Below are 24559 nucleotides of genomic sequence, written 5' to 3' on the forward strand. Positions count from 1 at the left end.
AGCCATGCTGTGGCGGCGTCCCATATAAAGTGGAGGAAGATAGGCACTGATGTTAGCCCAGGGCCGTCTTCCTCAGCAAAAAAAGAGGAGGATTGGCGGATGTTAGCTCAGGGCTGATCTCCTCACAAAAAAAAAAAAAAAAAAAAAAAAAAAAAAAAAAAAATAAGGTGTCAGACACACACACACACACACACACGACTCCTTGCACTTTGTTTTATTTTTTTTTAAGTTTTTTTTGCTGCGGAAAATCTTCCGCAGCAAAAAAACTCATTTGCCCTCAGCTAACATCAGTGCCAGTCTTCCTCTCTTTTGTATGTGGGTTGCCACCACAGCATTGCTGCCGATGAGTGGTGTAGGTCTGCACCTGGGAAGCGAACCTGGGCCGCCGAAGCAGACCACACTGAATTTAACCACTATGCCATGGGGCCAGCCCCAGCACTTTAAAAATGGACAAGTAACAGTTAAGTTTCTGTGCTAAAATTGGAGTGAAGTTTTTCTTGCCTTTCTGCAGTTGTGCAGGAACTTGGCTGGAGAGTTGACCCACTATAGAATCTGGGAAGCAAAGGAAGAAGAACACTATAATTCGGAAGTTGGGTTAGCAACTGATGAACTGTCCACTCGTTTCCTGTACTCTGAGCATCAGCAATTAAGAGTACCAGTTCCCTCATTTACAACATTTTTATACTTGGTGGTGGGCTGCCATTATTGCTGTGGTTTGTGACATTTGTTAAAATTGCCTGACTATATTCTCATGAGGGCCATTCTTGAAAAGCCACTTCCACCCCATACTTACCTTGTGCCTGTACTAGACACTGAGGAAGATACAAGTATACATTTGACCTCATGATGATGCTCTGGAAGCTGAAACTATCCCTTCCCTTCTCTTCTCCACCATTAGGCTGTGTTTGTATTTCTTATGATGACAGTTAGGCTTATTTTACGGTATTATATTCTGATATGACAGTCCAGTTGAAGTCCATAGGTGAGGAGCTAGGTCTTCTGTAAAGGAGCTGAATTTACTCTATGTCAGTCATAGCCTGGTTCTTAGACAGGAAATCAAAACTTGGAAAGCAGGTCTCCCACTGGCCTTTGAAAAAACTCTTCTCTTTTTGTAACTGTTCTTTTGGAACTGGACTTCAAGGATTCTTAAATGTAAATGTAAATCCAGATAGAAGTGCTTGTGTAATTGTTGCTTCAATATCCTGTCTCATTCTTGACTTTGGCCCTCTAAATGGAAGCATCTCAATTTCAAGTAGACTTACACTGACTGCTCATGTTCTTTTGCACCTTCCACTGTGGTGAGCCCTTGTTTTACTGATACGGCGGTTGCCAAGGTCCTTCAGCACCTCAGAAGCAGATTGTGAGCTCCACAAGTGTCTGTACCTTGCGTGATGTTGATACTGAGAGTGTGTACTTTAGAGCAAGGGTCAGTAAACTTTTTCTTTAAAGAGCCAGACAGTAAGTATTTTAGGCCTCATAGGCCAAAAGGTCTCTGTCACAATTACTCAACTCTGCTGTTGCGTGAAAGCAGTCATAGACAATACATAATAAATGAGCATGGCTATCTTCCAATAAAACTTACGGACTGAAATTTAAATTTTGTGAAATTATCATGTACCACAAAATATTATTTTTCTTTTGTTTTTTTAAAACCATTTAAAATGTGAAAACCATTCTTAGCACGTGGGCCATACAAAAACAGGTGGTAGGCTGGATTTGACCACCAGGGCTCTAGTTCGCCAACCCCTGCTCTAGAGACATGCTCCCTGGGTTCTAATGCTGGTTGTGTCACCTCCCAACTATGTGACCTTGAGCGAGTTACTTCGCCTAAGTATGCCTCAGTTTCTTTACATGGAAGATAGATTGGTGTGGGGATTCAATGTAAATCCCTTAGAACAGGGCCTGACATACAGTAAACTCTCAATAAATGGTAGATATTGTAATATTCCTACCTCCAAAAACATCTTTGTTTTATCTTTTCAGAAAGTAACTTACATTTACTTTGGTGGATGGTTTTGAACCGAGTTAAATTTATTCTTTCTCCAAGTTTCTTTTTGCTTAGTTTTCCCTTCACAGGTGTTCCATGCCCTTAGTAAATGATTGATTCTGATAAGACACACAGAGTATTTCAAAGGTCTCTTTGAAATATTAATTATTTAAATATTGAATGTGTGATATTTTACCAGAGGCATCAACAGTGGTTTTTTGGTAAGCATTAACGTTCAGGTTTATTGGGTGTTTGTTTATTTATAGAATGCGTGATTTTCTTTTCCCAATCTCCTAGCGTATAGGTAACTGGAAAAAAAAATGAATACGCATAAACATTATTTTTTAATTACTATTTACTATCAAGCTGTTTTACCATAAGCAAGCTGCCAAAAAGGTGCCTTTGGCCAAAAATGTTCCTTTGCTGAAACTCTACCATTAGAAATCCATTCATTTGTGTTAACAAGCTCCTCTTTAAGTTGCAGATACATCACGGAAAGTTAATTCACCAACTCAGTCCCGCTGACAAACTTTTAGGTAGCACCTGCCATGTAGATATTTGGGGAGAAATCACCTCATCCTTCACCCTTCGTCACTTTGGAGTGGAGTATCCATTTATCTTGTGATTCCTCATGCAGTTTGTATTCCATGACAAAATGTACCTAAAACATTAACCTTAAATTAAAATGATTAAGGAAGAGTAGTATTCACTATGAAGTTTATCAGGGATCTGATGATTTACTTCACTGTAGGAAACTGGTAATTACCTGTTCTGGCAAAGAGATGAGATAACAGAATGAATGAACTCTCTAACCAACATTTTCCCCTATAGTTTTCACTTTAATTGCTCTGAGATTAATTTTGCTTTTTGGTGCATACCACTGTGCAAGGCCTCAACCTGGGAGCATAATGTTTTTCTGTTTTATTTTAAAAATTTTCAACTGCTGCATAATGTAATTACTACACTGCCCCTAGCTCATCCTGTGGTTTCTGGTAATTTCTTCTAAGCTCCTGTGTCCTCTTTTCCCTCTTGAAAGTTTTCTTCTTTTGAACAGGAGCATCTGCCTTCATTATTTCCCTTAGAACTTTATACATTCTATTTATGCCCTCTTTTAGTCTCTTTGGAATAATATCTTGATTTTCTTAAACATTTTTCATGGCCATAAATAACTTCATAGAGTATTATCTTAGTTACCATCTGTCGGTTTTCCAAGTCACCATTATCTTCATTCTTCAGTCATTTCCAATTAAACTGCAAACTAACAAAAACCTCCCATCAGGTAGAGGCTTTCTAGATGTTTGTGGACTGCAATACAAGTTGCTCAGGTTTTTATCATGTCTGTTGATATAATGCTTTGCCAAATGGTTTGACTTTTTTAATTTCTGACTCATTTATGGTATTACTGTTACTCTTACCGATATATATTGAGGTCCTGCAGCATAGTGTGTTATTTTCACCATATTGTGTTTGCCTTTTACTTAGTCTATTACCTCTTGTTGTTCCATGTTGAATTATAAGAGCTATTTGTCAGCCCTGCACCTTCATTTTTTTTTAGATTCCCAGAGAAGGGATTTTGTTTCCCTCTTCTTTGATAAGTGAGCAGTCTTCTAATTTTGTGTCATCTACAAATCCATACATCTTGCAGCACAGTCTTAATCTGGACCATAATAGTGCGAAAAAGATCGAATCTAACACTGATTTTTCTTACACCCCACTTATCACTGCCTTCCTTTGCTGTCAACTTCCATTTACTACTGCTCATGACCTTGCTCACAAAACCAATTTTACTTTTCTATTTAGTCTTTCACCAGTAATGCCAAAATTGACCATTCTACTTCGCCCAGGGTTATATGCAGAATAATATTTGTCACTGCGAATTAAATTGTATTCTTTGTATAATTGATTCCTCTCCCACTCTGGTCCATCTTGCATACTACTATCTTAAATGTCACCTTTATCACGTCACTATCTTGCCAAAGACCTACCAATGGCTTTTTAGAGTCCCTTGAAGCATGTGCAAACTTCTTACTCTGATATCCAAGGCCCTTTAGAACTTTGCTCTGATTATACCTATCCAACTGTAACTCCTGTACCTTTCAACTCTGTTGCTGTCTTTGTGGTTTATCATACATACCACGCATATTTGGTTTCAGGTAGCTACACTGATTCAAACAATCTTGACACATTTCCCCCTTAAAATTATATATGAAGAGGCAAAACTAATATATGGTGATAGAAATCAGAGTAGAGGTTGCCTCTGAGTAGTGGAGGCAAGAGGGAACTTTCTGGGGGTGATGGAAATGTTCAATATCTTGATTGTGGTGGTGGTTACATGGGTGTAGACACTTGTCAAAACTCATCAGATCTGTGCATTACAATACTTGTAAATTTATACACATACACGGAGAGAGAGAGAGCAAGCAAGTTAGCACGTATGTGTGCACTAGGAGTTAAATTGAGATTTTAGTGTCTTTAAAACAGTCATTATTCAACCTTTTTAATGTAATCTTTTCAGAGGCTTAATGTAAGCCCTAATTCTTCCATAAATCTTCAACTCTCCGAGCCCACAGAGAGCATAGTTTTATTTTTAAAAATTATTTAATCTACATAGTGGTAGGGTCTTACCCTCTGTAAGAAGTCTGTTGCTTCTTTTGGGTCACTTACACTGATTGGTTGATGGTGACTTCTTCAACTTTGAGCAGCTCAACTTTTCCAGAAAGCCTTAATTATACAATTGAGAATTCAAGGAGGCTATTATAGTGAATTAAAGCCGTTATGCCCAGGTTGTTAGGATCTTAGGAGATGATTTTTATAGTATTAGCTTTAGTTTAGTCGTTTTTGAGGAATAATGAACTGGAGTTGGGCCTCAGTTAATGGGGAAGTCCAAGGCACTAGGTTCCTAGAGGAATAAGGAATATTCTAATTAATAATGTTTGATAAAAGGAAAGGATAGCTCAGAGCATTTTCAAAAACTATGAAGGCTCAGAGATTTTACCCTATTTGCGTGCTAAAAAGTCAGCCTGCCACAGTTTCAGAGATGCTGGCAGAAGACACAAGGCTCCTGGGTCAGAGCCAAAGAACTCTGTTATTCACATTAGAGCAAGCAGTGTGAGCTTCATGTTTGCATTGCTTTCCCTTGCCCACCAGCTCCCATAGGGTGACGCCCATGTGGGCCCAGGTGGATGCTATGCACACAGTGGGTTTGTGTCACTGCTGAGGAACCCAGGCTTAGGAAACCCAAATCTTTTATAATAGACTGAAAGCAAATCTACCTGACATGTGCCCTAGAGGGAGATATAATTTGTTTTCAAAGCAAACTTGCCCTCTGCTCTGGGGGAAGACACTATGGCTTTCAAGGCTTTTCACTATAAAAACATCCTTGAAGAGATAGTCCAGAATAAAGGCCATCAATGTCTGTGCTCACAGAATGTGCAGAAATGTGAGAAACCCATAGAGGATTGCCTCTAAATAAGTTTGTGCTAGCCATCGGGGAATAGTCTTGCACAAAGGTATAGCAGAGATAATTAATTTATCTAGTGCTAATTTTAATCTGTGGCATGTCCAAACTCCTCTGGGGAAATTAAGTCAACACAACACAGGTGACTGTTGATGCTGAAAATTGAGATCAGCAGGCATTCAGCATCCACTGAATGACCAACACTGTTGGAAACATGAAATAGAAGGTACAACCCCCATGCCTTTCATTTTACCCAAAGATAAGTGGCTCACACAGAGGCCATAGGACTGCAAGCAGCCCGCCTAGCTCCTCAATACTGTCTGTTATCTAATTTCAGGATGAAAGATTAGAAAGTTGCCTCTGAATTGTTACTTCTCAGACATACCCATATATTACCATTTTATTGGCTAAAAAGCATTACCAAATTTCCCCTTGATATTCTTTCACTCAGTAAAATTAGGTATTGTAAGTTGTAAGAAAACACATTTTTCGATGTAATTCAATAAAGCTATTTTCCTTTTCAAAAAAACACTTACAAGATTTTTTCCTGAGTTTCACCTCGTAGACCAAAAAATAAAAGTAAAAATAGCTACTTACTACTAATCACATCTAAGTAAGAATTAATGATTCTATGAACTTGGAAATTCTAAGTGAGCTATCAACCTTAGACAATTTAATCACATTCCAAATTTCACTGAAATTTGTTTAAAATGAAGGATAATTTCTTTCAAATGATCACATTGGCTTCCATTTTGTTTTAGGAAGACTAACTGAAATATAAATCAATTCTATGATATATTCATAAAACCTTCATTCCTTGGGTTTAGCGATAACATGAAAATCTGTCAGCTCCTTTGAAAGTTATCATGAAGCAAATGAAAAAGTAATGGTGGATTGAAACTTACATTTCTTTCCTTTAATACATCAGTGATGTTTACAAAGACCTGGCCTTCTTTTTTGTAACAGAACCATCTAGCATATGCCTTCTTAGCAGGGGCATTATCACTCCCAAGGGGATGGATATTGGTTCTTGGAGAGATGGGCAGAGAAAAATCTTAGATATTACAGTGGTTTGTGGCTCTCCAAAGGGCCACATTACAGAAACAGACACACAGTATGTCTGTGGTGTTAAATTTTAACAGTGAGGGGATTAGGAAAAAGATGTCTATAAAGGATCCTTGGGAGGAGAGGGGAAATAATAATGAAAAAAAAAAAGTTGAGAAACAGTGATCTAGCAAAATATTTTGATAAGTATTGTCAGATGGCAACTACTAAATTAAACAAAGGGATTTATTTTTACTTCCTCTCTACTTTATATTTGTTTTTTTCCATCTTTTTAGTCTATACACGATATAGTAGCATTAAAGAATTTTAATGAAATGGCATCTATAATGTCATTATGTTATAAAAATTTTTTCATCTTTGCATATTATTTATGTAAAATCATAAATACATGCTGTTTTGTATTCTGGTCTTGTCACTTCTATACATATATTCATCTTTCTATACAGTCTTTATAATGACTATTTTTGTAAGGATACATGAAATTCAGTTGTACTGTAGTTCTCTTCTGGTTGTACTTTCTTATCTCTAAAAATTCCTTACATGTCTTCTTTGCAGTTCTGCTTCTCCTGACTGCCTATTAAAAATTGGGGTCCTCAGGAATTGCATCCTATGCCCCCTCCTCTTCTCATCCACTATCTCATGGTAAACTCATCCATATTCCCACAGCACTCAAATCTTTAGCTCTAGCCTAGACTCCACTCCTGGGTTCCAGACTCATATTTCCAACTTCTTACTGGATATCTCTACTTACATATTCCTTAAAAAAAAAAAATCTCAAAACAATCATAACATTTTCTCAAACCTGTTAGTCCCTGGTCATCTAGAATCCTTCCTTCTCCCTTGATCTCACCCTTCCAGCCAGGTCCTATTGACTGTATTAATACCTTTAAAATATCTATCTTCTCCGTTCACTCTGCTATCCCTTTAGTTCAGCCCTTTATCTCTTCCTTAGACAATTACATTACACTCCTAAACATCTTCCTCCCTTCTGTCATGCCATCTTCTGAGTCATCCTCCATAGGGCTGTCTGACAAGTCCTTCTAAAATGTAAATCTGATCAAGTCACTTTCTATTGCTTGTAGCCACACTGCCCAATACAGTAGCCATGAGCCACAAAAAGCTATTGAGCACTTGAAATGTAGCTAATCTGAAGTGAAATGTGCTGAAATAGAAACATGTTAGATTTCTGAGACTTAGTATGATAAAAAGAATGTAAAATATATAATATTTTGTATGTATTGAGTTAAATATTTACTTAATATATTATAATTAATTTCTCTTGTTTTTTTTCTTTTAATACGGCTACTAGAAAATTTAAAATTATTTATGTAGCTCATATTTCGACAGTGCTGGCTTATAGGTTAATGCCCAAACCCATATCACAGAATTATGATGTTTCATCATCTGGCCACCATATGCCTAGTCTATTTCATCTTCTGCTAGCTGTCATGCAAAGAGGGCTAGTCTTGGTGTCAGATTGATCTGGGTTCATACCTGGGCCCCTGGAGCAAGATGCTTCAACTCTTTCAATTTCAGTATTCCCAACTGAAAAACAGAGATAATACCTATTTCAGTGTGTCGTTGGGAGGATTAAAAGATATAACAAATGTAAAGTGCCTACTGCATAAAATTTAATTTTCCCAGATACATTACAGCCATGCCAAACTAGTTTTAGTTCTTCTTTTCTTTCTATTGTAAAGAGCAGGTAATGGTTCAGATGTGTCTGCAGCCTTAATATTCCTAAAAGTGCACAGTCCCTTTTCCCTCTTTAGTCACTGGGGTTCTACTTTCCTTTTATTTTTCCTGTTTTCACCAAATATTAGACCTGAGAACCTCTGTGTTTCCCTTTATTTTTTCATTCAATATCCTGTCCTAGAGAATTCATTTTAAAAGAATAAATGATTGTAACATTGAAGAAATCTCAAGTCAAATGAAGAACGTAATCAAAAAAGATTTTAGCTTGTTCTTACCCCATAAGTGAATCTTTTTGCTGTGATCTGATACCCCTCAGTCAATTCTTTAAACAAAGTAGGATTTAAATTTAACTTTCGAATAGCATCAGAAACAATTTCTTCTCCCTCACTGCTCACTTTTTCTTCTCTTAACCCTCCTGCCTACAAATGTCCTCTACCCCAGACCCACACACTTAACTACCACGCAGATTAACCACCATCTAGTTAGGCTCCTTTTCATCAGCTAGGCCAGTTAGGAAGAGAGGCGTCAGCTCCCTGTGGATTATCCACATTGTAGTAGAGAGTTTCTGGCAATTGACACCTTGAGACAAATGCTCTAACAAATCTTAAAAGTGTTTTTGATGGTCAGAGTTGTCAAAGATAAGAGTAGACTGAAATGTTTTAAATACATTTCCATTAGGAATTTCCATTAACATCTTTTGAGTACTCCGCTCATGGATTCTTAACAGTTCTTTCTCATAGGAAAAGTTTAGAAACACAACAGCTTTCTAAAAGGGATGATGAGACTCTGGCTAATGTCTCTCAAATGTAAAATGTGGCCTTTCAGATGATGTGGTCACCTTTTCCTTCTACAGTGTCAGCATTTGGAAATGGGTAAGGAATATGGATTAGACAGGAAGTGAATGCAAATGTGTTTTGCAAATAGTGTCTTTTGAGATCATCACAGATGAAGGTTGAATGCTGAAGGTATTAATACAATCAGTATTTAACCTTGTGTAACTCTGCTTCATCAAATCACGCCCTGCGCATTGATTGCATTAAGCTGGGTCAGTGGTTTCTTGCTTAGGAATATCTTATAAGAATCTTAACAGGAAGACAGCAGTAGCTGATCAGCTACTGTTTATTTGCATACTGAGCGTGTCATCAATAATACAAAAGACAAGGTCTTTAAGTTGAAAGAACAGTGGGATTGGCATGAATTTTGCTTAATGGTGCGTAATAAGCAAAGTAGTCTGTAGTGCCAGAAACTGACAGGATCCATTATGTTAAAACAGATATATGTCTTTAATTTAGGGGTATTATGTAAATCTGACAGGAGTTTTTCCCTTTATTTTCCTGTAGTTTAACTTTAATTGCTCCAAGATTAATTCCAATTTCTCCTTTTCTCCAGAGGGTGATGAGACTGGCGTGATGGATAATCTTCTAGAAGCCCTACAGTCAGGTGCAGCATTCCGAGACCGCAGAAAGCGGATTCCAAGGAATCCAGGTAAAACCTATTCCTGCTCACATGGTATTGTAAAATGTGAATTGTTCAGAGCCAAGTACAAAAAAAAAAAAAAAAGCAACCTTCCCCATGAAGACTTTTTTTCAACAGTTGATCTCAATTCACGTGTGAAATCTCAGCAGGCTTCTACATCTACATGATCACAAGTTTCAACCTGGTAAAAGTATCTTCAAATAACAGTAGACTATGTAAAAAACAACAACAACAACAACAACAAAAAAAAAAACCAGAGGGAAGGACTCCCACTGTGTTTAATATTAAATATTTTTAATTGTTCTTTTATGAGCATGTGGTTTGGGTGGAAGGTAGTTTAAAACCATAAATATAATTAAATCATTAAAAGTAATTGGCCCTAAGGATGTCACATTAGCTATTTACAGGTAAGGAAACCGAGATAATGCTTCTTTCTAGAGACTGTTTTGGCTTTGCCATACAGTCTATTCTCCATTCTCCATGTTAAAAAAAGAGAGGAGAGGCACAGATAATCCAAGATTCCCAAAAGTCCCAAAGCATTGGAATTGGTTTTTGTGCGTCTTTGAGTAGTAACAAAGCCACACTATGAAAATTGGTCTCAGGGGGATTAAAAAACAAAAGAAGCAAAACAACTTCCCTCACTCGAGTGGAACAACAAAGTTGTCCGCCTTCTCGGTTCATACCCTGTAGCTGAGGTAAATAATAGCTCCTCTCAGGATAATTCAAGTAGGCTGAGCTATCCATCTACCCTAAGTACGTTTTTATATTTTTAGTTCATATCTTTCTTGAAGTAGAGGAAGAAATTAGGGGTGTTGGTTTTAAAAGTCCTCTGCATGGGCTGTAAAGCTATATAGAGAAGTAAATGAAAAAAGGAAAATTAATAATAAATATATAAACTCTACTTAATTTAGGTTAATAAGATTTGCCTTGAATAGCCTACAATTCAAAGAATATTCTGTATTAGGACTGAAAACTCTCATATGTCATTAGAATGGAAATTGGTAGCTCTCAAACCATTGTACTCCAACAAAACCGTGAAAGAAATGAAGCCCAGTGCGGTTATCCAGGAAAAGCTTTTGGCAATGGTGAAATTCATGGCAGAAGACAATACAAGTTATGTTCATCTTTTTCACGTTTGGGTGAATCCTAATGAGTAGATTAGCCTGAAGTAAGATTTGTTTGAGAGGATAGAAGTGTTTTGCTTGGAGTATAAGACTGCTTTGTGGGTGTGAAGACACTGAAGATGGCCTACAAAAAGAGTGAGTGGAAGACTGGAGGGAAGAAAATTAAAATCTATATTTATACGTTCATATTAATTTTTTAAGGTAATGCTGCATGGCGGAATGTTAGGAGCACTACAAATCTGTAACTATGAGGCAGCCATTCCATCTATGCTCAATCTTTTATCTGTAAGATGAGAATGTTCTACCATGATATCAGAGGCCCCTTCCACCTCTTAAGGAAAATAGAAACCTTCACTGCTCTTTCTTGAACTATCAGAGCATTAATAGTCAGTGAAAAGCAAACTGAAATAATATTTATATCAATTCAGTTCTCTGTTAAGCAACTGATAAGTAATAGCACGTTATTCTGTGCCATAAAAGAACTGCTACCATCTTTCTAGGATGATTATTTTTAAAATACATTTGCTAAGGCCCCTGTCTGATTAGTCTCACACCTCATACTGACTCTAGAAAGACTGTACCGGGAGAGAGATCATTCCATGGGGTTTCTGTGAGTTGGTACTCAAGGGACTATAGTGTTGTCAACTGTGAAACCAAGAATATATTCACAACTGCATAATTTTGTAGTACTGATTCCAAGTAATCTAAATTGGGATCTCCTTTGGTTTGTAGCTGGAGTGCCTCCATGGACACATAGGGTCAAAAATACCAGTCCATTTAGCCCTGGCAGTCATACCAAGTGGCAGCAACCAATTCAAATGTCCAACAGTAAAAAGAAACTAGAAGGCAGACAGTGGCGATGATTGGTAAAGCATCTTGGACATCAGAGCTTGAAGCGAGGGATAGGGGAAGGCAGGCACAGAGTTGACAAGTCTGCCCAAACTCTCCCGTCTGCTTGCCTCTTTCTAGAAGCAACAGAACTGGGGACTTGTCCAGATTTCTTCCCTGTTTCTGCCTTTCCTAGCTAGATTATCTCTTCCTGTTGGCCCCCTTTTGTTTTCACTTTCTTAGGCATCTTATTTGGTTCCTTTCCAAGATCCCATTGACGTTATATTGTTACACTTTCCCTGTTCAACACCGGCATCCTTGCTTCTTTCCAATAACGTCCACTTCAACATGATGAAATAAAAGCAGAAAGACCAAATTATAAAGAAGGCTATTTTCTCTAAGTAAAGAAAAATAAGAGGAAATAGCCAAAAAATCTGAAATCAGAGTCAACCACAAACAGCAAAGATGTACTGCTCTGCTTGCCATCTCTATTCTCATCGCTTACAGATGAAAAGTATGGTATGTAAAATACAGAGCTCTACAATCGTACTTCTCATTGCAGTGTTTTCAATTCCATATTTGAACAAAATGAAGTGATAGTCTGTATTCTTCATTAGAAAATCAAAATGTTAATAAATGGTATGACTAGTTGCCTAAATTACAGATCTTCCACACTGAGCCTGTGTCCCCTCCCCAAGAGCTACCACATTACGTGACTCAGAAGAACTTCTCAAATATTGCCTCTAGCCCATTCAGCTGAGTACGCTGTTTCAGTTACGGGCACCAAAAGACATTTCAAGGGAGACTATCATATCGGGAGTGATATTGAAAATATTAACAACTGGTATAGCGCAGGCCCCAACCAGTCAGAATGTACACAGGCACTAAGTAGCCACCATTGTTGTACTAGTGTGTACTGGCTGAATATCAACCCACATTACAGGCTTTACCAATATCAAACTCAGAGATTAGGAAATGAGCCCCTAAACATTCATTAATTTCTTGTACATCTGTCCTGTGAAAAGTAATATGCTAGACATGCTGGAAGATGCAGAAATAATTAAGATAAGATTTCCTTAGGTATAAGACCCTTGTGTCTTGTAGGAAAGATCAAAAGTACAGAGAGACTACAGAATAAGGCAGACGATAGTGGGTATTATACAAGAGATGTTAATAACATACTATGTGAGTTCAGAGGGAAATATCATGCTTTATTGGATATATCAGAAAAAGAATCATGGAGGAAAAGGCTTTGAAGGATGAGTATGGATTTCAGCAGTGAGGGTTGGAGGTGGGGATAGTGGGCATTTTAGTCAAAGGAAAATACAGAGGTAAGAAAGTGCAAAGCATTTTGGGAGAATGGCAAATAGTATAGCTAGTAAGAAAGTAGGCTATATTAAGTGTAAAAGTATGGAGATAATTCTGGAAAAGCAGATTGGTGCCATATCATAGAGTGCTTGAATAAGAGACTACGGTGTTAGCATATAAATCTTTAGGCAATGGGGATATATTGAAGGTTTTTAGTGGAGGAACATAATCAAAGCTATATAGTAGGACATTTAATCTATAGGAGTGTGAGTGATGAATTAGAATTCTACTGTCATATTCTTAGTAAAGGAAATAATTCAAGGGAAGAGGAGAAGCCAGGAGTCAAAGATAATCCTAGGGTTTTGAGTTTGATTAGCTGGGAGGATAGTTGGGTTACGAGAGAAAACTATTAAGATCAGGAAAAGGAGTAGTGATAGAAGATAAATCCAGTTTTGGGCAAGTGAAACTGAAAGAGCATTGAGGTCAAGATGTCCAGAAGTTTCTTGGAAATATGAACGTAGGTTTCATCACGAGATGGTTGAGTTCGTGAGGTTTCTGGTTACAGTATGGAAATGGAAGAGATTGTTGGAATGATTATCAACAAAAAAGAGATCCAAAACTAGAACTTTGAAAATGCCTCCACTTAGGGGCTAAAAGCAGAACTAGCAAAGAAGATAGACAAGGAGCAATTGGGCAGGTGGGAGGAGAATCAAGACATTATTGTTCTAGAAACAAAGAAAGAGGGAAGTATTAAGAAGGTGGAAAAGGTGGGAATTTTCAACAATGACATACGCTATAGTGGAATCAAAAAGGATAAAGACGGATGATTTGCCATTTGAGAGCTTTCTGTGTGACTTTTTAAGAGCATCTTTTCAATACTGGGATGGAACTGGGAGCCAGAATGCCAGGACTAAGCAGTGAGTAGATGGTGAGGCTATAGGGATAGATAGTATTCATTCACCAATTGAGCAATTCTATTGAATGCCTCCTGGGTGTCATGTCCTGGATCAGGTACTGAAGATGCAATGACAGGACACTTGCCTCGAGGAGCTCACATACCGTTTGGGAAAACATGAATGTAAACCATCTGATAAAATTGCAACACCCTCTTCTGTGTGCCATAATAAGATGAGAATCCTGTGCTTGTGCAGCACAGGAGTTAGAGTAACTTCCCCCACCCTCTCGCCTCTCACCTTTCTGTCCGTAGAATATGGCCATTGCTTTCTAGAAATTTGGTGGGTGAAAGGAGCATCTCAGTTTTCCTTAATAACCCAGTATGGATCTATCATCTATGAATTTTGCTGAATCTTTCTGGACCCTCTTTGTTACAGCCTTTGTTAGCACTTAAGGTAATACATTCCGTGTGTTTACACTCCACTTTGTAAAGAATTGCCCAGCAGTATTCTTGACTCTGTCATTATAAGATCAAAGGTAAGCTTTAGAGGAAAAAGAAACACATAGAGAAAAACTTGGCAGGAGTGAAAACCACACTTAAAATATAAAAACACAATCCCACATCTGTTTTATTACTGAATAGCTATAGATATTAGAACTTGCTTCTGCTCCTTCAACCAACTTGACTTCTTCATTCTTTGCCCACTGTAAGTAAATATCAACAAGCCTCTCAGCAGTAGATGGATGCCTAGCCTAGCTATTTTGGCTATGACTAGATTTTGATATATAGTTTTAGACATGAAAAAAAAAAAACACACAAGAGAAGCATTATCAAGAAATGAAACCAGGAAACAGAATAAATGTAATTTGGTTTCAGAACCACACAGGGCAACCAAGAAAACTACATTTGAAAAAACAGAAGAAACTCAGGAGACACACGATCCCAGTTTTATGGATCGGCAAGATAACAGTATAAATGAGAAGGTATAATTTACCATTTGAGAACAGATAGGGGACAAGAAACGATATTCAACAGAGGAATAAAACAAACTCTAAGTATTAGGGAAAATATCTTTACAGCAAAACAGAATCCACATTTTCCTAGGCCTCTCTACCTCACATAAACAACATAACCCAAATTTTCATGACTCTTGTCTTCACATACACATTCAGGACCTCAGCTTCCTCTAAGGGATCTCTGAAGCATTTCTGGAAGTTCTCAGGGGACATTTCTCAAACACAATGACACACCACCGTTCCTCTACCTCTGCCTGTAATACGATGCGTTTCCATGCCTGCTGTTCGCTATGGCAGCTGGCACTCTTGTGCCTTCACTATGCCAGAGCAGGACAGTGGTCAGTGGCGAAGCAGGGGGAAATGCCTCTCTCTTCCTTTAGAGTGGCACTCCACCAGTGTACCAAGCAGTACTACTTATGCCTCAAAGTCTTACAGACATTTTTACAGAAACAGCTTTCAGTTTTAAGTTACTAGCCCTCTTGATCTCCATAGGATTTGGTCCCATACAGCAAGGCCCAAAGGTAAGCCAATGCCAGATCCCATGTAGTACTCAGTATCATCCTCCTCCTTTGATGACCAAGGTCTGTTGGGGTTTTGTGTTTGTTTTTGTTGTATTATTATTAGGTCAAGCTGGTCATTCATTCCAAGCTGTTTACTTCTTTCTCCCTTACGATGAGCTCTTTCCCATGAGGTTCCTTAGTCTCTATTTTGTAAGTATTAGAATCTTAGACTAGCCCACTAAGCCCATTTTGTCTATATTACAGTTATTAGATTGTAATGTGCAATTCAAATCTAGTAAAAATGATGTAATGCAAGCAAATAAACAAAGAAAAACATGGCATTCATCCAAAATAATATTTATTGATCAAATACTAGGGGCCAGGCAACAGTGTTAGGGCCCTGGAGTGCAAAGATAGATAAAGCATTGGTCTTGCCCTCAAAAACTCAGTCTCATGGGGAAGACAGATATATGCACAATATAAATGCTATGATATAAGTATGCAGAATGTGCTAAAAGAACAACTAGCTGCCTAGTGAATTCAAGAAAGGTTTCGTGATGAAAGTGGCATTTGAGCTGTGTTTTAAAGGATGAATAGTTGTTTGTTTGGAGCAGAACAAGAAGAATAGGCATTTCAGATAAAGGAAGTGGCAAATACATGCAATAGAGATATGGAAGGGTGCAAAGGACAATGATGAAAAATCATTACAACAGAGAGCCAGCAGAAGCTTTTAAGTAGAAGATTACATGTCCTTATGCACACACGCGCACAGACACACACATACACAAAAGCAAGAGGGGTTGAGGCTGGAGATAACAGATAACAGTGGGCATCTGCACGTATATGGTTATTGAAACCTTAGAATCACCCAGGAAGGGCGTGTCCAATGAGAGATAAAGAAGGCCAAGAATAGTGCATTTGGGAATTACAATATTTAAGAGAAAAATAGAAGAATCAACAAAAGATACTGAGGAAAAACAAATGTTCAGAAAGGGAGGAAGAGAAGCAGCAAAAAGTGAGACCTGGAAGACCAAAGGTAGAGAGAATTTCAGAATGGAGGAAGTCAGCAGGGTCACATCCTGCAGAAAGTGAAGTAGAATAATGACTGAAAATAAACCAAAGCTTTCTCAACTGGCAGGTAACAGCTGACCTTTTCCCAAGCAGTTTCAGTAGAACAGTGAGGGCCAAGAGTGAGGTTCTCATGGATTAAAGAATGAAGAATATCTTTTGTCCCTTAAACGCTGGGGCTTGAAGGAAAGAAAGATAGAGAATGAAAAGATAAGTTGTGTCTCTTCTAGAGATTCTGACAGGAAACTCTAGACACTTTCAAGGGTCTTGAGTGGAGTTGCCAATCATAAATTATTATGCCTAGTTTTACTTCCAAATATGTGGCTTTTTTCCCTCTTCATTCAATTGTATATATTGAGCATATACTATATGATGTAGTTAAAATACTTTAGCATGCCTAGTGCTTTACAGTTTACAAAGCACTTTCTCATCTATTGTGTGATATGTGCTTCATAGTCATCTAATGCAGAGTTTTATTATCATAAGTTAAAATGAAGGACATTTGTGGCTCATACAGACAGAATGGATTATGGGTGGAGGAAAGACATTATTGAGTTGAGTGGAAGTAGGGGAAGAGGTGGGGAAGGAGACAAAAAGGATGGGACCATCTTCAGAAAAATCTTTGTCAACTTTAGAATTAACTGGTTTGCAATTGGTGAAAGTCAGGGGTAGGTTGGTGGTAGTATATGTGTGATTCTCTTGAGAGGAGGAAAGGAGGTGGTGAGGGAGAAGCAAATCAAATAATCCTTAGGCCAACCACTTAATGTTCTCAGTAGCGTTAGTTAGCTTGCTTACCTCTTGGTAATAACTAGAGGGTGAATACTAGAAATTTTGGAGAATTGATCAACATTCAGGTGACAGTTAAAAATACAAGAGTGGGTGAGATAATCTGGGGAAAATGAGTAGAGCAGCGGGCAAAAGAGAGAACTCTGGAGAAAACAAACATTTGTGGCACTGGTTCTCAACCCTGGCTGCACACTGGAATCACCTTGAGGTATTTCTAAGAAATACTCACACCCAGTTCCTTTCTGAACCACTCAAATCCAAACCTATGGATTCAGAGCCCGGGCACTATTTAAAAGTTATTCAGGCGATTTTAATGTGCTACAAAAGTTGAGAACCACCAATTTATGGGAGTAGCTTGGAAGCTGCAGTGCATGAAAGAGAGCATGAAGGGTTTGGTTATGGAGGTGTGGGGAGATAAAAGCTAGTGTGGTATCACAGAGGCCGAAGGAATAGAGCTTTTCAAAAACAAAGTGTTGAATAGCATCAGATGTAGGCAAGACCACCAATAAAATAAGGATTGGAAATGATCAATTGGATTTAACTATTAGCAATTCATTGGTGACCTTAGCAAAAACAGTTTGAGGAGAGTGTGTTTGGAAGCAGGTGATAGTGGGGTAAAAGCCAGATTGCATTGAGTTCTAAAATGCTTTTAATTTTGAGACCACTTAATTTAGTGTCTTTTTTTTTTATCACTTTATGTGAATCTTATGATGAAGTGTGTACCTGTATTAGTTATATAATTTTTGTTTTTTGTTTTCTTTTTATTTATGGAAATTAAATTTTACTTTTCGGACAGACATATCCACGTATTGATTAATAAGATCTAAGTTTGCATTACAGAAGATTCTTATGTAGTCTATCCTTGATTATTCTTTGACAACTAGAGAACAAATTGAACACAGACCATTTATGCCCTATTTATATGCAAAATTGTTCTAAGCCAGCGCTGATATTCTCTATAGAAATTTCAATCGTTTTTGCTTGTCTGTTCTCCTACACAATATAATCAGCTCTGCTGCACATTTCTTCATTGGTGATCTCTGCAGGCCAGTAGGAGATAAGGTCAATTTCGGTTGATTTTTATGAGAAGATGAATTTAGCAGGCTTCCTTTAGATATTGGAATACGGGATAAATTAGGACAAGCAATTATTATGCAGCAAGCAATTTCTCCTGGTAGTTTTAATTCCATGTCAAAAATTCACAGACATGCTAATGTTGGTAGCTAAGCTCACACAACCACCTGCTTGTTTACAAACCTTGAATTCAGGAGTAAATGGTTGGGACCCTGTAGGTCAGGTGCATGATACCACTCTAATATGAGCAGACACTGTGCATTTGTAACTACATTAACTGTCAAGGTATGCATCAGACTGTCATAAGTACTTTAAATTTTCTTTAAAACTAATTGCTTTCAAAACTAAAGGGAAATAAGTTTTTTTCTAATTGGTGGTTGTGATTATGGGCTTATTTCTCTCATATAGACTCAGTAGTATATTATTGAGTATTTTCCCTAAATAGGGATAGGGAATTGTAATCTCGGCTTCCTCTCCAGCCGAGTTCCATCTGCTGCCCCAGTGGCCAAAGGCAGCTAGATTCACCTGGAAATGAATGTACCCCCTAACCATCTCCCGGTTTTTGTGAAATCTCTGGACACACCTCTGTGTATTACAATTTGAACCTTACTCCTGGTAGTTCCTTTCCTGGTGACCATTAAAATGAGAAGTGGAAGGTGAAGGAAGGTAGGAAGAGGGCAGTGGGTATCTTAAACTCCACAGTACCCTTTTGAGATTCAAGTTCTTCTGATTTTCTGCATTTGCAAAAACATGAGCCCAGATACCTTGAACCTAATATGGTGCTTCACCTATTCAAGGAAGCCTTTTAAGGTTATGCTCAATGTCAACTCTCTTAAAGATATAGATGATACAAAGTGTTAAAATACTACAAGGCTTATAACTATATTTCACTATTAAAAGATTGTGATTTATTTTTAGCACCTAGCACATAACTCAGTATAGTATATACTCTTGATAACTGCTTGTTGTATATTTCGCAATTATCAAAAAAATTGAATCTACACGAAAGCCTTTTCAATATATTGTACCTAAAGCTATCTCTCAAGTTTGAAATTTGGGGAATGAAGGAAATAGAAATTTCATTCTACATCACATTGTAAATGGAATCTCATTAAAGCTGGGTTTATTTTATGGGCAAACTCTAATGTCCTATATATGTTACCTTCACGTGACCTTTCTCTCAGTAATGTTTAGGCTTGACAAGTGAAGAAAAATGCTGAGTTTATATAAAAATCAAAATATAACTATATGCCATTACTCTTATTCTCGTGTCCGTGGTGCTTGCATTTGACTGCCACCTCTTTGTCATTTTCAAATCGCAGTTTGTTTTAGTTCTACTACTTAGAGGGCAAAATTCCTAAATACTACTAGAGAAAACACAGGAAAAGAAGAATGACAATAACAGCCTTTTTCTGAAGTTTTACATATCTTCTCATTAGTCTTTGCAAATATGCTCTATAAGACAAGGGAAGTAGACGGGAGTTAGTGAATCTCTTTAGAATAACATTAAGTAATTAATTGCTTTTCCAGTTTTCTCACAGATTTACTCAGGAGGACAGATCTTTCTGAAGTTTAAGGGTTTATTGTCTAGTACATAGGAGTATTCTAAGGATCTGAACTGTTTGTTTGAGGGACTTCTAGAATCCAGGATGATATTTTCCCTTTCCACTTGGGAAAGTTTTAGCTTGAAATTTCTGGGTTTACTGGTCTGTTCTGTTGTTTGTCTTGCATAGATGTAGTAAACGGCAAGCAATACAGTACTCTCTAGGCAATGAACAGGGATTTTTTTTTTATTTCATGCATTATTCACAACTCTGCAGTGGTTTCAGAAAGTCAGTGTATATCCTGGACACAAAGAAATGAAAAAACACAAAAACAAGGATATTTTCATATTGTTGATTGGAAAGTTACTACTACTGTGCATGGATTTCATCTTTATTGCACAGTTATAATACCTGTTAAGTTTTTAGCAGCCTTATAGCTGTTAATCAAAAGTGTACGTTTATCTTATTTCCTAATAAGCTAGTAGATTATCTTCAAATATTTGGAGTTAACCTACCAAGGGAAGATTTTATCAGGAGGGATAAGCAGTATGACTTTTTGTGGATAATCCAGTGCTTATTTTAGTTATGTTTGTGACATCATCTCAGTTGTCTGTATCAGTACTACTTTTAGCGGCAGAGATAATGAGAGATGACTGTGCTTTGTACATAATATTCACGGATTTTATTTTATTGTCATATGAACAGATAATTAGAATCAAACAAACATTCTTGAAAAGAAAAAGGACTTTTTAAAAAACTTTTCTAGTATATGGATTTCATTTTATAGTCCCAATTTAAATGAAGTTTCATGCACCTATAGAGAGCATTAAAACAAGTTCAGTTAATAGTCCTAAAAACTCACAACCTGAAGACACCAAGAGGATGACCATCATTAGTGACTTGGTTAATGGTCCAAGATAGAAAATAAGTTTAGAAATGAAGTTCCAACATAATGGGTTTCTAGGAAATTATTAGAGGATCTTTTAAATATTGAATTCAGGTGGGATCAGATTGGGAAGGACAAATGGGAAGAAAACTATCACGTCTAGCAATTTGAATATTTTTTTTGCAGTTGCCATAAATAGTATCGATCAGTTTGCATGGCTCATTTAGAACTGAAACTTCCTGGCAGAGGAAGATGCAAAGCACTGTAAAAGGATTATGGTCAAGTTGAATGCTGTCCACACAGATTCTGTGCATTATAGATTATCCTTATGCTTCCAATTTCTTAACTTTTTTTCTACTTAGCTGTGCTTTGTGGTCCTGGGGCCCTTTGTACACCACTTTCTTCACTCCTGTTCTGCTGCTTCAGAAGAATCCTGCTTTATCTGTTTATCTCCCTCACATCTGATATTCCACACATTAGCTGTAGAAAAGAAAAACTGATGGAAAAAATGGGGAAATATAATTGTTTGAAGTCTATTTTACTGCTCTTAAGTCCCAGCATTGTGTCTCTTTTAGAAAACAAACAAAAAAACAAGACTGACAATACTTACTGCTCCAAATGAACCCTCTCTTAACTGTATGCAAAATTGTTCCTGTCTTGGTGGCAGGGAGGAGGACAGTGAAGGGCATTTCAGAGAGACAGAGAAGAGTTCCTGATGGACTCTTGGCTACCAGCCTTTTCGGAATTATGATGTCATAACTGCTGGAATTTGTAAGTGCTCTTGATAGTGAGTAAAGCAGGAAGCAGATGATAAACCTTGTTTATAGCTGTATAAATTATTTCATCAATTACTATAGACAGTTGTGAAAAGACTAAATGATTTTTTTGCCCTCAAAAAGTCTACACTCTAAAAAAAAAAACCTTAAAGGGGAAAATACCTTTTCATCGAAGTTCTTCAAACCACAATGCACAGTTATTTACAGCTTGACAGGTGTGAATGCATTCAGTGAAAAGGAAAACGTTCGAGATTTCAATAAGTAGAGTAGTTGGCAGGTTTAGTATTTTTTTTGTCTGTCCAAATTCATTCAAATAAAATATTAGATTTTACTGGAATAGGTTATAATTAAGTTCTAGTCTAAGGAGAGTTCTTTATTATTAAGGCATGCAAAACAAAATTTTTTAAGAAAGCACTTTTCTTATAAGCTAATTGGTATGTTAATTTTTCTCTAATATTTTGAAAACATAAGCCTCTGCTCCTTCACTTTTTTTTTTTTTAACTTGGAGGTTAACTCCAGTAAAAGTGAGACTCTACAGTGTCTGCTTGTCTGTTTACCTAAACTGAAGTGTGGCCCTTGGAAAGTAGCATCTTATGGATGGTGATTTTTTAATCAAATCATGCAAAAGCATTTTTATTGTGCATTATGTGTAACTTTTTAAACTACTTAACTTCCATTCTTGACCATCAAATAGATTTTGTTCTTCTAGTTGATTTGGCTATAAAAGTTAAATGTGGCAAAATTTTTTTTAAAGAAAGGAAAAGAAGCTCAATTTTGAAGAATGGCTTTTTTTTTGAGCTCTGTGACATGTGGTGTGTGTCCTACCGTAATTGAAGGTAAAAACGATAGTGGTTGGGTAGAATTCATCACAGAATTTCACTTCCTAAATGTGTGTCCAAAGCTGCTTTTGTACCAATTAGCTATGACCTTTTATTCTAGCCTTAGGGTATGAGATTGTTAGAGGCAACCGTTTCTGAAATATTTTCTTTCTTTTCTTTTTTTTTTTTTGTGAGGAAGATCAGCCCTGACCTAACATCCATGCTAATCCTCCTCTTTTTGCTGAGGAAGACCGGCTCTGAGCTAACATCTATTGCCAATCCTCCTCCTTATTTTTTTTTTTCCTTTTTCTCCCCAAAGCCCCAGTAGATAGTTGCATGTCACAGCTGCACATCCTTCTAGTTGCTGTATGTGGGACACGGCCTCAGCATGGCCGGAGAAGCGATGCTCGGTGAGCGCCTGGGATCCGAACATGGGCTGCCAGTAGCCGAGAGCGCGCACTTAACCGCTAAGCCAGGGGGCTGGCCCTGAAATATTTTCTTTCTAATATTAGTTTAAGCAAATTTTCTTGCAGTGCTGACTCTCCTTTCATGGCTGTGGGGTTTTTTTTTTTTTTTTCTTTCCTGTGTGCTACTTTTTTCCACTAAGCTGCTAAATCTTTTGCAGAGGAATTAAATGTAATGTTTCTAGAAACATGAATAGCTTGTGCCCTTTTCTGAGTGTCCTACTTCAGAAATATTGCAGCTGCAGTGGTATTACGTGCCGTCGTTTCTTCCTGTTTCTCTCTGCAGGGAAGTTCCTGCTTTAAGGTAGACCCAAGCTCTTTTATTGCTGGGATTTTCCTCTTCTAAATGATGTGAATGCTTCAGGCATGTTTTTAAAGCACATTGTTTCTTTGTCAACTTATTTCACGTTGGTTAACTATGCAGCTTGTAGGAATAATGGGGACTGGGCCAGAGAATATAAATGTATAATTACAAATCAATCTTTCCTATTAGAAAAATAACCCAAAGCAACAGCTCTATGAATACTGTCACAGTGACGTGATCTTTAGAGATGACGCACGATGCGTTACCTGTGTATGTGATACGGGAACGTCTCCACAGGCCACAAAACGTCAAAAATGCAGCTAAAATGGAAACAAACCACTGGTACGTTTTTCGTGGTGCTTTAGTCGCAGGACTACATTGTTGCCAAATGAAAAGGTCTTCTTTGACCTGAGTTTGGGGCGGAGAATGAGAGGACTTTGCTGAGGGTCGCCTTGTATCCCCCTCCCTCCAAAGCCTTTCTTTTATGTGATTCTTCTACTTTCCTTTCTCATCCACTTGTCATTTTATTTGTTTTCAGTTTGAATATCACTCTATTTATCAAATGGTCACTGCTTTCGAAGTTCATTTTACGGAGCTGTAAGTCTTATTGAGAAGAAAATACTGTTCTAAAAAAAATAGGTTATTGAACAAATTAGTTAAATCCCATTCAAATAATAGAAGAAGGCAAACTTGGCTTTATTCAACTTTGACATCTAATTTGAATCTTTTGTGCATGCTATCCTGAAAGCTGCTACCACTTGTTAAATTTGAATAGGAGAGAAAAAAACATAGATAGTAGAATATTACTTCTTTTTCACTAGCTTTAAATTAATTTTAGATTACACAGAATTGCATCTTCATTATTAAAGTGAGAAATTCAGTATGTACTCCACACTGTTCTACTCTTCTAACTCTTTTAATAGTGTCAAGATTCTGCATCAGAAGAACAAGGAAATTAATATTTTCTTATGGTATAAATATTTTTCTTTCTAAACTGAGTTAAAAATTATTTTTTCTCATATTTTTGATGATTCTTAGGCTAATTGAAACAAAATTCACATGAGTAATTTATATTATTGACTACCTGCTACTTCAGCATTCATGGAAGGAAAAATAAAGTTTTAAAATAAAAACAAATAAGCCTGCTTTGAAAAGACTATATATCATCAATAATTTTTGTAGTTTATGTTTTCCTAAATAAGCTAGTTATGAAATATAGAAATATATTAAGTTGGAAATGAATCTACTTGTGCTAGCACTGGTTATGATTCATGGTTAGGACTGGTGCAAGCTGGTAATTTAAAAACCTCGTAGATTTTTACTGCTCTTTGTACCCATCTGTGTCAACTGTACAAATGATAAAATAATAATCAAAGGACTGATGGCTTAATATAATAGCTAGTGGGCTCTAACTACCTTTTATGCTTTGACATGAAATGTCTCTCTTGCCTTGGTATCTACTTTTCAAAAATCTACCATCCATTCCTG

General features: G+C 37.2%; 1 protein-coding gene across 2 annotated transcripts in view; it reads left to right on the forward strand.

Annotated features, from left to right (window-relative positions):
- Window positions 1-24559, forward strand: part of DIAPH2 (diaphanous related formin 2) — an 836961-nt gene that overhangs the window by 684470 nt on the left and 127932 nt on the right. For both annotated transcript variants that reach the window (XM_058536305.1, XM_058536306.1), the window contains one exon: window positions 9594-9689. In XM_058536305.1, the coding sequence (XP_058392288.1) occupies window positions 9594-9689 (96 nt within the window). The remainder of the gene's footprint in view (window positions 1-9593; window positions 9690-24559) is intronic.

Source organism: Diceros bicornis, chromosome X, assembly GCF_020826845.1.
Source record: "Diceros bicornis minor isolate mBicDic1 chromosome X, mDicBic1.mat.cur, whole genome shotgun sequence".
In the NCBI taxonomy this organism is placed as follows: Eukaryota; Metazoa; Chordata; class Mammalia; order Perissodactyla; family Rhinocerotidae; genus Diceros; species Diceros bicornis.